The following is a 13,134-nucleotide window of genomic DNA, read 5'->3' as shown; positions in this document are numbered from 1 at the left end:
CTTCAGCAGACAGTACCCACCATTTTGCAATCTACTTAGCCAAAGTGTTGTCATCTCCATTCAGCAGACGCTTCATCTTCTGCTCATTTGGCAGACTGGAAAAAAGTGTACTGCAAACCTGTTTCGGGTGGCCCCTCATCCACTTAGAGCTCTTAACAGTCACTGAAGTCTGTCGCAACCCAGGGAATTTGTTATTCCGGAAGGCCCTGCAGAAATCAGGCTAGCACTGGGGTGCACTGTGTCATCCTTGTCATGGTTGAGGCATATTTAGGAACGGTGGAGGTTCTAAATCACAGCAAGTGAACAAGGCAACGCGAATGATGAATGGTGGCCCTGTTAGTCAGAGGCATGCACCTTTGCCTGGCCTCTCCCATTTTATGGAAATGGATCTGCAACTGTTTGGCTCAGTGAGCCATGCTCCCTAATGAGGACAAAGAACGCCTGGTTTTGACTCTCTCCACCTGTCTCGCTATTAGGATTGATTCTATTGACTTCCAGCTGTCAGTCAGCATGACTTCAATAGAAAATGGAACAGTTTATGCGCATTTCCTGCTGTCATGAGAGGAAATATCAACTCGAGCCTTCATGACTCAAACGTAGAGCTTTGAAAGGGCTTATTGGGCTATTTATGCTAAAGCTCTGAAAAGATTTTTCCTCCAGGAGGTAAATATGTATTATCCAATACAGTTTTATTGGTTTTAAGGAGGCAGTACAGATGTGTTTGGTGTTATTCTAATATTGAATCTGTAAGAGAGTGCATTGGATGTGAGAAGAGGCTGTTTCTACTATGCATCGTTCTTTCCCTCCCTCTTTTTCTTTCACTCTCTCTTTCGCTGCTACCAAAGGCCAGGCTTCAAAAGAGCACATCAAACCACCTGCCTGTGCGCTTAGCAACATTATATTTCATGCACAAACGCCACGGCCATAGCCTGAAGAAGCCGTCTTCTTCAAAGGTCACTTTCTCCCATCTTGTTCAGCAGCCGCAATGTCAAAATCAGACTAAATTTTCAAAAGAAATGGGCACGCATACAGGCACGGCTGCAGTGAATTAATAGCTCAGTACACATCATTTCTCAATGTCCATGCTTTGCGAAGGGGGTTGAGCATTGCAATGTTGTGATTATGGACTTGTCATTTGCGTCACATGTGACGTGATTCGCATTGACGGTGGCTGCATGCATTCCGTCAAAATCAACTCTCGTCAACCAGATCACCCGTTGTCAAAGGCGCTCATTTCTCACACCGAGCCATTCGGCTCCTACGGAGTGACACTGCTGACACCATGCAAAGTGGCCCGGTGAAATTAATGAGGGCTGGAGAACAGGCTGAGTGACAGCGCTGTGGGCTTGGGGATGACTTACTTCACTTGTGGATTCACTAATCACCAGATGGCAAAAGTTCGATATCAGGGCCACAGTCTCATCTATGTTGAAGGAATGTCTTCAGAATCATGCAAGTTGTCTATTAATGTCAAGCGGAAACAGTATTCCCAAAGTTCTCATATGTAAAATTTCTTAAAATATTTTTAGATTTTGACGCATGACCTCTGCTTTAAAAGATATATAGGAGTGTGTGCGTATGTGTGTGCGTATGTGTGTGTGCGTGTGTGTGTGCGTGTGTGTGTGTCTGTCTTCACCTTCCATAATGGGTCCCCTCTACATATCCCCTACATAACATTACTCCACAATTATGAAGCTGACCCTGGAGATTATATCCCATTCAAGGTTGACATTTTCTTATTGTTTTAGGCCAAATATTGAATGCATGAAATAGAAATGTGTTTATTTTGTACTCAACATCACTGTGCCTTTCTCCTTTTTTTCAGCATACCCTTTTTTTTTTCTCTTTTTATTTCTTTGGAATAGCAGCAACATGCTGCGCAAGTGTCTTGTTTTAATGCTATCTCAGTATATTTAGAAATACTAAATAGAGAAGAACAAATGTTTTAACTAGTCAAGTGTTTTAATGGTTCCAGATCCAAGTTCCATGTTCCAAGTTCAAAAACTGCTTGGTGTGATTCAACAAAAGAGGCTTCTGATAACACTGACATGACTAATCACTCTTCCTGTTTCCACCCAGTACTTTTATTTTCTCTCTTTCTTGTCATATTTCTTCTTTCTCTCGCTCTCTGTCTGCCTTCAAATGTTTTAATGTCCCATGCCTTGGCAGTCCAGGAAATCTTCCATCTTTTCATTCATTCTCCTAACTTCATGCATTGTCTCTCTTGTGTGAGATACGTTAGCCCAGAATTGTTGGTATTAAACCCATGCCTTATCACAGCTCTCTCAGATACCAGATAAGTCACACAAGTCTTAAGGCACAGGCAATCGGAAAAAAAAAATAAAATAGGGCAGCATCTACGGAGGATACTTCGTTCATGTCATGGTGCGGCTGATTAGCCATGACTGTTTCTACGTAAATAGGTGCGAATGCAATACAAAGAGCCTTCTAGTCTGCAGGAGGATGGCACGAGCACGCTGTTTAATCAGTCTAAATTTTTCTTGAGGATTTTGAATTTTCAGTCTGCAGTAGCCATGGTAACCACAAATACCATATAATTGTTTGACTGTGAGCCCGGTAGCTCTCTGCAAGCACTCTGAGCCAAACAACCACCAGACCTAAGAGAGAGACAAAGAGAGAATCACGTCTGTCAAAACAGAACCCTTCAGTCCTTTTCAACCATGGCCGCCTGTGGGGTTTGTTTTTTTTTCCTTGCCACAATAAAATTTTATTAAAAGCTCAACAGTCCCTTTAGTTCATTATATGCTATGCTTAGATACATGCAGAAATAATTATTGCATTTCTCAACATGAAGATGGATGAAAGGCAGCACGAATTCCGTGTGACTAAACTGTTTTTTTTTTTTTTTTTCACCACTAGCACGGCAGCAGATAATCGCATCTTATTCCGTGACTGGGAAAATCTTTTTGCACCCCTACTGGGGCATGCACCTCCATGTTCTTCTACTACAGTGATTTGCAATAATAAGATCTAGAGCGTGCATTAAATTTGAACGTCATCGCATCACTGAGGTGGAAACAGCATGCCTTGACAAAGCAAGCAATTAAATTTTGACCTTGCGTATGGCTTCATCTGTTCATATCTGTTTGCTATACGAGAATGAAATTTTTTTTGTTGTTTTTTTTTTTTTTTCAAGAAGAGGTAGCTCAGGCAGCCATGTAAGTGTGGCTGGTATCTGGGAGGGTCGAGTGTTGAGCTTTTCTTTGCTGTGTGTTAGGGCTGAGAAAGCAGGTTTAACCGTGGCCACTCTTGCAGACATACGAGACACCGGCGCCAAACCTGTGATGGTCTACATTCACGGAGGCTCCTACATGGAGGGCACAGGGAACATGATCGATGGCAGTGTGTTGGCCAGCTACGGAAACGTCATCGTCATCACGCTCAACTTCCGGGTCGGCGTCTTAGGTAAGCCATTTTTTGGTTTTTAAAGATGTTTCCATAAAGATGTAATACGATTTTGGGATCAAAATATTATTAAGTATACGTACATTAGTATATACTATATTATTATAATATATTGTGTCATGTGTACTATCACCATTTTGAAACATTGAATTTTTGATACCCCCTACAAAAAAAAGTGTATACAATTTGTCTTCAAAACAGACAAAAGTAATTGGCATCTATTATTGTTTATTCCATATATAATAAAAATCATATTTTGTTATTGATTTCTAATTTAATAAAACAAGTGGCATGGACAAAAATGATGGAACCCATAACCAAATATTTTGCTGCACAACCTATGAAGCAATCAATGCAAAAAAAGGATCTGTAGCTCTCAATTAAACTTCTGCACCTGTCAACCACAGTTGCAGCTGTCTCAGGTTTAATTTTTGTTTTCTTCAGGCTGCATGTTTGAACTCTTTCCATAGACATTCGATTTTTTCAGATCCGAGCTCACAGAAGGCCATTATAGAAACATCCAGTGTTTTGTTTTGTTCTTAGCCATTCTTAGCTTTCTGTTCTTAGCTGTATGTTTTGGGTCGTTATCCACTTGGAGGACTCATGAGCTTCAACCAAGATGGAGCTTTCTGATGCTGGGCAGTATGTTTCACTACAGAATGGTTTGGAAGTTGTGAGATTTCATTGTGCCTTGCACAAATTTAAAGTTCCCCATGCCAGATGCAGCAAAACAGCTACAAAATATAATCAAGCCACAGTAGGTATTGTGTTTTTTTCTTTGGAAGCTTTATTTTTGCATCTGTGAACATACAGCTGATGTGTGTTACCAAAAAGTTTTCATCTGTCAAAAGGACATTCATATATATATATATATATATATATATATATATATATATATATATATATATATATATATATATATATACATATATATATATATATATATATATACATATATATATATATATATATATATATATATATATATATATATATATATATATATATATATATATATATATAGGTATAACACAAAGAAGCAATCTGTTCATATTTAATAGCCAGGCTCTGTGCAAACTGTGTGGCTTTGACTTGGGCACAATAAGCACATGCTTGAGCACATATCGGGATATTCACAATTTCCATTTTTTTTTCTTTTTCACACTGCACAGCACAATGAGAACTGGGGTTTTGTGTAAAATTCTGAAAGCAGGATCTTATTCCAGTGAAAATATATTCATAAAAAGCTCGTTATGTATGTGTAGGGGTTTATATGTGTCATCTGTATCGTTTGCTTGCAGCAGTACAGACCAAAAGCTCAATAATTATGTCTGAATTTTTTTCCCTCCACCATTTTTTTGTTGTTGCTATTGTTGTTGTTGTTGTTGATAGCTTGTTGAAAATTGCTAAATTAAACATGCCTGGGCAAATATTTTTTTCTTGCAATCTAAAAAAAAAATCACAGTTATCACAAAAAATATTTCATCTGTGAACAAACAGTAAAAAAAACCCCTCAAAAATGCATTTAACTGCGTCTCAAGAGCAACAATTACGAATGATGCCTCGCTTTAAATATTTTATCCGCTGATAAACTTTGCCAAATACTTAACAAGGTCAAAGCATGCAAATAATATACTCTGATGCCAGGGTTATGCAATATTTCAATAATTATTTAGTTTTTTTTTTTATAAATAAGCCTTTATGACATGTAGTGCCAGAGACAAGAAATTGTATAAAGATTTTTTTATTCTATAAACCAAACTGTTTCCTTGTTTATACGATGCAGATGTCATTGAAATTCAAGGCAGAGTGAATAATTTAAAGAAAAAATAAATAAACAAATAATAAAATAGCATAATATGAATCCTGTAGAATGAGCAGTGTTTTAATTAGGCAACTTAGAAGAATGAGCAGTGAATTACTGATGCTCAGGGAGTTAGATTATATAAAAAAGTGTGTGTGGGGGGGGGGGGGGGGGGAATACAACTCTATTTGCAGTGGCATACACAGCTCTAATGCAATAAGTCACCGTTTTTTTTAAAGATTCTCCTGGTAAAGGCGTTGATTTGAGTGAGTCCATTAAGCTTGGTCTGAATGTACAATTATTATCGGTAATAGAAAAGCTGGCAGGTTAGGATTCACTGAGAATTAACACACTGGGCCTCGTTTATCAAGCAGATACAGACAGATCGTTCATATGAGCATTTACATAAGTATTGGCATTCACGAAAATTATTATTATTTTTTCATTACAGAAAATAGCACTCATACTGCTGATGTTCTGATTTGTGTATAAATGTAATTAAAGTAAGACTAAATGATTTCTCTGATTTAAATCATATACATTATGGTTCATTACTGCAATTCTTGTCCATGGACAAGTGAAGTTTAAAAACAAAGTGGATGCAACTGTTATTGTTTCATATCAATTGCATTGATTAAATTATAACAATTAAACTATAGAAATAGGGGGGAGTGGTGGCTCCAGCGGTTAGGGCGCTGGGTTGCCGATCGGAAGGTCTGGGGTTCAAGCCCCGGTATCGCCAAGCTGCCACTCTTGGGCCCTTGAGCAAGGCCCTTAACCCTCTATGCTCCGGGGGTCCCTTACGAGGGAAATATCAAGGTCCGTGACGTCGGAGTGACGTGGGGCCGCCTTCCCGTGGGCTCACCACCTGCAGGAGGAACCGTAAGGGACGGTGCTGTGAGGATTGGGCAGCAGTCGAAGGCGGGGGCCTGCTTAGACTGCTGCCCCCGCGACCCGAATTACGGATAAGCGGGAGAAAATTAATGAAACTATAGAAATATTCTAAATAATATTAATTATTCATTCATATTATATATAATTAATATTTTACATTAAGACAGAAACAATCAGAGAATGTAGCAGTGAAAAAAGGAGGAAGCTCAATGGCTTAGCATATAAATTGGTTCTGTTTGGCACGCCATCTTATTTAAATTATTAGAGCCAGCTCTATCTGACAGATAAGTGACCGATCTGGTATGTCTCGAGCTGCAATGTGTAAACACCCTAGTGTGCTGCAGAGCATTCATTTCTTCAGAACACTTTTTTCTGTCTTTCTGCTGTTCTAACATGGCATCAGGGATGTATTTCTGAATAATAGCTGCAAAGACATTGTTCTTTGAATAAAAAAAAAAAACAATTTCAGCTTTCTTTAGACTTCACTGGTAAATGTAAATGAAAGTGTAAATAAAATGTGCAAAATAAAAATTATATTACATTATGCAGAGTAGTACTTATTCTCAGAATGCTCTCGTGTGGGCAATCCGTTTTAAAATCGAGACAACTCGATACAAAAAAGGCATTTCCCAGCACCTTCTTACAAACAATGCAGCTTTTCTTTTAATCGATTCTGAAATATTTTCCATTGTTCTTAATTTTTAAATAAGTACCATATCTCTTATGGTCGATACATTTTAATTTATACTGTATAGTTTAATAATTGCATAGTTATTAGAGACGTAGCAAATGTGTTTTGTGTGTCAGCATAAATAATAATTTACCCTTGAATTGCATTGTTTGTTTTCTGGATTAATTATTTGACAATCTTGTGATTAACAGTGCACCTTTTCTTCATAGCATAGTTATTTTAAAGTTTGCTGTTCCTGTCCTTGTACTATAAAGCACTTTGAACTCGACTGAGATAATTATGTTTCGATGATACCATCATCTTTCAATCTAGGTTATGTGGCTTCAAATGTCACTGAATACTTTTACTGAAAGTAACGAAGACCTCAGTTCTATCCTGCCTCTTTTTTTTTTCCTTCCTCTGCAGTTTTCTTGTGTTATTCCTATCTGATGGAAACAGTAATTATTGCTTCAAAGGGTCAGCCCTCTCTCTCCTGGGGCCCCATTTGCAAAGCTTTAGATCTGAGCCTTTCCTCATTTAGATGAATGAGAATTCATTACAGGTTTAATGTTTAATTATAAAAGTCGGGACACTGGCGAGACCCACATGCTAGGATGTGGCATATGGAGATTTAGAGGCTACTAAATTTTGAGTCTGGTAAGAAACCTACACTCACTTAGCCTCTTATTAGGGACACTGTACTAATCTTGGCTAAAGCTTCTCTTTTCCTTTTAAAACATCTTAATTCTTTGTGGCATGGATTCCACAAGATGTTGATCATCCTTTTAAAATTGTGCTTCATGTTGATATGATTCACATGCATCATGCAATTTTTCAGGGGTGCATTCAGATCAGGTGACTCAAAGAACATTCAACTCATTGTCATGTACATTAAACCAGTTGGAGACAACCTTAATTTTGTGATATAGCATCAGCTCGGGTGTGGCCATTGGAAGATCCAAAATTGTGTCCGTGAAGGGATGCACATGATCAGCAACAGTGATTGGAATTAACATGTTAAAAATGGGCCAAAAAAACATTCCACACACCATTATACCACCTTCGCCAGTTTGGACCGTTGACACAAGGCAGGTTGGGTCTATGGATTCATGCTGTTGTTGTTAAACATCTTTGTGCCTCAGCAGAAATGTATATTAATCAGACTAGGTTACGTTTTATCAGTCGTCAGCTGTCCAGTTTTGATCAATCAGTGCCCAGTGCAGTCTCAGCTTTCTGTTCTTGGCTGATGTAAAGGTGCAACCTTAAAGATTGTTGTGTTTGAGAATTCCTACGAGATTAGTGGTCTCTGAAATATTTAAAACTGCTACCATCTGCTACCAACATCAATGCCATGGCCATGTAATGTCATATACATTACAGTTTGTCTTAATTCTGATGTTTGATGTGACTGCTGGTCAGCAACGACATGGTTTTTTGCATCACACTTCTACCACACAATTGGCTGATTAGATAATTGCTGTGAGTGTAAATTGCCTTTAAATATTTTGTTCCCCAACCAGGCTTTTTAGTGTAGTGTATAGTATAGTATAGTATAGTATAGTATAGTATAGTATAGTATAGTATAGTATAGTATAGTTTCCCGTGGGCTCACCACCTGCAGGAGGGACCGTAAGGGACGGTGCTGTGAGGATTGGGCAGCAGTCGAAGGCGGGGGCCTGCTTAGACTGCTGCCCCCCCGACCCGAATTACGGATAAGCGGGAGAAAATGAATGAATGAATGAATGAGTATAGTATAGTATAGTATAGTATAGTTTAGTTTAGTATAGTAGGGAGGTGGTAGCTCATTGCTTAAGGCAATGGACTCTCGATTAAAAGGTCACATATTCAAATCTCAGCACCAGCATGCTGCCACTAATGGGCCCTTGAGCAAGGCCCTTTAACCTTCAACTGCTCAGTTGTAAGTTGCACTCAACAAGGGCATCTGCTAAATGCTGCTAATCTATAGTATTTGAAAGATCTTTTTATATTTTATATATATTTTATTATTAGATATGTTATATTCTTTTTAAAAACCCAAACAATTGCATTTCATTTTTTTTGTTGCAAATGTTAGGGTTAGGTTCAGGCTGTAAATCAAAGTTCAAATCCCAGCACCACCAAGCATCCCAACATCATCAAGCTGGGCCCTGGAGCAAGGCCCTTAACCCTTAAATGCTCCAAAAATTCAAAAGGTTGAATGTTTTTTTTTATTTGGAAATGTTAGGGATAGGTTATGGTGTAAGCAATAATTAGCTGCATTAATAATTAAAGAATTGTTTGTAACCCTATAATCCTAGTGAAGTCAAGTCATGGGTTGCAGTGTCTCTATAATAATGTGTAATAAGGCCCAGTCACACAGAAGTATCTTGGATCGCTGCTCTTCACAAATATAATTAGTCACTGCTTCTCCAGAGCATGTCAATTTTCAGCTCCTGTGGGGGAGACATAATTACTGTTTCCGTACGTATTAAAAATTAACAATGGCTGCTGCTCTTGCGCTTCAAGGTGAGCCGTTTAGCTTTTGTAAACTGCCTGTTTAAGACAAGTAGTGATTCATGACATTCAGTTCAGTCATACCACACATTCCAAAAAAAAAAAAAAAAAAAACACGTATGATTTGTTTGGGAAAATGGCAGTTTAATCAATAATAAGGTCCTTGACATTCATTAAATGAGTAGCAGTAACCATGGTTGCCAAGGATGTTATTAGAGCTGCTGCTTACTTGCAGTTTTTCATCAGTTGTGTAACATTGGTGCTTGTGATTCTAAGCCATTTGTAGCCTTTCATGGGGCTTGGCAGAGAAATCAACATTACTAAGTGTGTGCATGTAAAATGGTCATGAAGAAGTCCATTTCCCGTTTGCTCTTTTTTTGTCTCTAGAGGTGGTAGCTAAGTGTTGAACTTCTGTTTTGAGGTAAGGTCATGTGTTTTAATCCTAGCACCACTAAGCTAAGCCTTTAGTAAGTAAGGTCCTTAATTTTTAACTGCTTAGTTATATAAATGAGATAATAAATGAGATAATTGTAAGTCGCTTTTTAAAAGGGCATGTACTAAATGCCATAAATGTAAATGCAAATGCCTTGCTCAAATCCTTTCTTGAGTTGCTGTGATTGCTGAACTGCCATTATCATTGAATGGGGTTACCCATTCTAATATAACAAAAAGAGAAAAAGAATTTCAGCATAAAGTGGATTATCCCCCCCAGCTGACTAGCTGGCACAAACCTGCTACAAATTCAATTCAGTAAATTTCACCATCCAGCTTGCAGCAATCCTCTGAACCGAAGTCATTTGCCAAATAAGATCACCTATTTGTGTATGGATTTTCTTTTTCTGTGCCACATGGCAGCTGCATTCTTAGTGCATTGTCAAGCAGATACTGTCAGAGGTTTGATGTGTCAGACTTTTAGCCGAAAGAATTGGAGTTAAAGAGTCTTTTATATTTGGAACAGAACCAATGGGGCTGAATACAATATGTTGCATCATTGTTTTCAATAGTTTTAATTGTGTCTAGTAATAACATTTGCATCCTTTATTAAGAACACACTGTGTTTAATATTAATTTGGGATTCAAATTTGTTTCGCTTTTTCATTATAACTAATTGTAGTGCTAGAGCAAACCTTTCGAAGCCTGTTGTCATTATGTACTGTATGTGTGAGCATACACGATTCGAATCAAACACCATGCATTTACTGTACATGACAAGCAACTTTAATGCGAAGTGGAAATTTAAGCCTGTATTTTGAAACCTACAGGGTCTTCAAATAAATTAATTAGAAGCAGAAGCAACAGAAGCGGCCAATTATTTTTGAATAAAACCTTTGTTATTGATCATTTGCCTTTTTCTAACGAACAAAAATGGCAGCATTTGTTTAATATCTTCTTTTGACTTTTTCCAGTTTGAAGTAGTTGCAAACATTTAATTGTGGATTATTATTCTTTCTTTTTATATTGACAGGAAACGTTCGACCATTTGGTCCATTTAATTTCACAAAACACAGACATGCAGTAATGAAATAAAGGCAAACAAATTACTGTAGGAACTGAAATAAATAAAACAGTTGTAATCTTTAGATGTTTTTTATTGCTTTGCACTTAAATAAGAATCAGCAATGGAACTATCCTAAACACAGGCTCAATTTTACATGATAAATAATAATCAAAAAAAGTTAATTATCTTGGTACATTCCTTACTATCAGCTCTCCCACATTTTAGAGACTGGTTGTCTATGAACTAGTGAACCAGTGTCAGGGTACATTTATTGATAAAGACTTCAAAACCCTTCTGTAAGTCGCTGTGAAATGCTGTACATATATATGTAAAAAAGAAAAAATGGATTTGCATTCTGGATCAGTTGTCGATATTAAATGTAGCTTAGAGGCCCTGCCAGAAGTAAGTTGCATTGTTCCAATCTGGAAATGACAAGGGACAATATAAGCACGAGAGTGACCTGTGTAGATATAAAAAGGAAGAATCTTTCCAATGATATAAAAGAGAAATTGACATGAGCATGTCAGGTTAGCAACGTGAAAGGAGAAGCACAGTTGATTGTCCATGGTAACTTCAAGGCTGCATGCAGTGACTGAAGGTAAGATGAAACAGTTGGCCAGGGAGATCACAAGATCCTGACATAGGGATGAATCACCTGGGATGAACAGGCGTTCAGTGTAGATGGGATTCATTTTCAGCTGATGTGCTGCCAGCCATGATGAATTTATAAAAAATATTTTTTGATGAATTCACGTGTGTTTTAAATTTGAATGATTTTTGTCATCCAATATGTGTGTTCTACTAGCTTTATAAATGTTTATCGTTGGAAATCTGAAAGTACAGGTATGCTCTAAATAATAATAATAGCAATATTAATATAAAACATTTAATAAAATAAAAAAACTGCATAATACCAGAATAAACACTGCCTGTGAGGGTACAGGTACTTTAGTGGTGCAAGAGCAAGAAAAGCTTATTTTTCTTTAGTCATATCACCAAATCTTGTATAAAAAAATTGGTGTGGAGTGTTCTCTCAGGGCTCGTCTATCAAAATGTTGGTGTATTAACGAGCCTTCATTTCTTTGCTCTAGGGTACAAGCTTAAATGAAAACGATGTCTCAGAATGTATAAAATTTAAGTTCAACTCATCCCTCAGTGACTAGAATATGGAGCATCTTACCTTCTAGTGACCTTTTCATTGGACTGTTATGCAACTAAAATGGCAGTGTTTGCTGTTTCACTGCTTAATGAACCCTACTACTCTTGGCTGTTTATTAGCAGTGGTAGAGTTTTATCAAAGGGCTTGCTTTTTTCCCTATATTTCAGGCAAAGGAGCTCTGTTAACATTGATTAGTTTATCATTTTAAAGGTAGATTATCTTCAGAATCACTCTGTTCTTGTGCATTAGTATCAACATGTACAGTAGGTTATATATATATATATATATATATATATATATATATATATATATATATATATATATATATTATACTATTACTATTACTATTACTATTACTATTACTATAGTATACTATTATATGTGTATATATATATATATATATATATATATATATATATATATTTTTTTTTTTTTTTTTAAATAACTCTGTGTTCTGAAATGTTTTATTCCTCTTACACCACAACAATTGGCCAACAATTGCAGTGTTTCATTTAGTAACAACCGACATGCCGTGCTTTTACAGCTACATCATTTTGTTTAATGTAGTGGAACGTCTTAGTAACAAGTTCCTGTTTACATTATAGCAGCTATAAACAGTTGTTCTCTCAGCAGCATTTCTTTGCTTCACTTCATTGACCTTTAAAAAAAACAAACGGGAAACCAGAAATTCTAAATACCTCTGTCCTGAAACATCTCAAATGATCCATTTTCCATCCATACTGTAAATATAATCATATAAAAAAAAAACATGCATGATGTAAAGTTATGTCTATAAAATAAAATAAAAACACATTATATCTATAAATATACATATTTTCCATGTATTTAAAAAATATTTACCAATAGATAACTTTATAATTTTTATTACTTTGATTATGTGGAATGGGCACCATATAAAATGTATGAGCTGTTACTATAGAAACTATAACCTTGTAAGAACGAGTGCATTCATATACTATACAGCACTGCTGTCAGAGCCTGTATTACTGTAAATTAACCAGGACCTTCTGTCCAATCAGTTTCCAGAATTCAGTTAATATGCAATACAGGTTATTCATTTGTACATATTCATGATCAGGGATAAACAATGTCTTCTGTGGTGTTTTATACGACCTGAAGCTTAGAACTCACATGCATCCTCTTCTGTTGTTTTTGATCTGCTGCTGCAT

General features: G+C 36.7%; 1 protein-coding gene across 2 annotated transcripts in view; it reads left to right on the top strand.

Annotated features, from left to right (window-relative positions):
- Positions 1–13,134, top strand: part of nlgn3a (neuroligin 3a) — a 157,487-nt gene that overhangs the window by 63,792 nt on the left and 80,561 nt on the right. For both annotated transcript variants that reach the window (XM_083560273.1, XM_083560274.1), the window contains one exon: positions 3,277–3,426. In XM_083560273.1, the coding sequence (XP_083416399.1) occupies positions 3,277–3,426 (150 nt within the window). The remainder of the gene's footprint in view (positions 1–3,276; positions 3,427–13,134) is intronic.

Source organism: Silurus aristotelis (assembly GCF_946808225.1).
Source record: "Silurus aristotelis genome assembly, chromosome: 14".
Classification (NCBI taxonomy): domain Eukaryota; kingdom Metazoa; phylum Chordata; class Actinopteri; order Siluriformes; family Siluridae; genus Silurus; species Silurus aristotelis.
The sequence above is the reverse complement of the archived record's forward strand: the minus strand, read 5'-3'. Positions and strand labels throughout refer to the sequence as shown.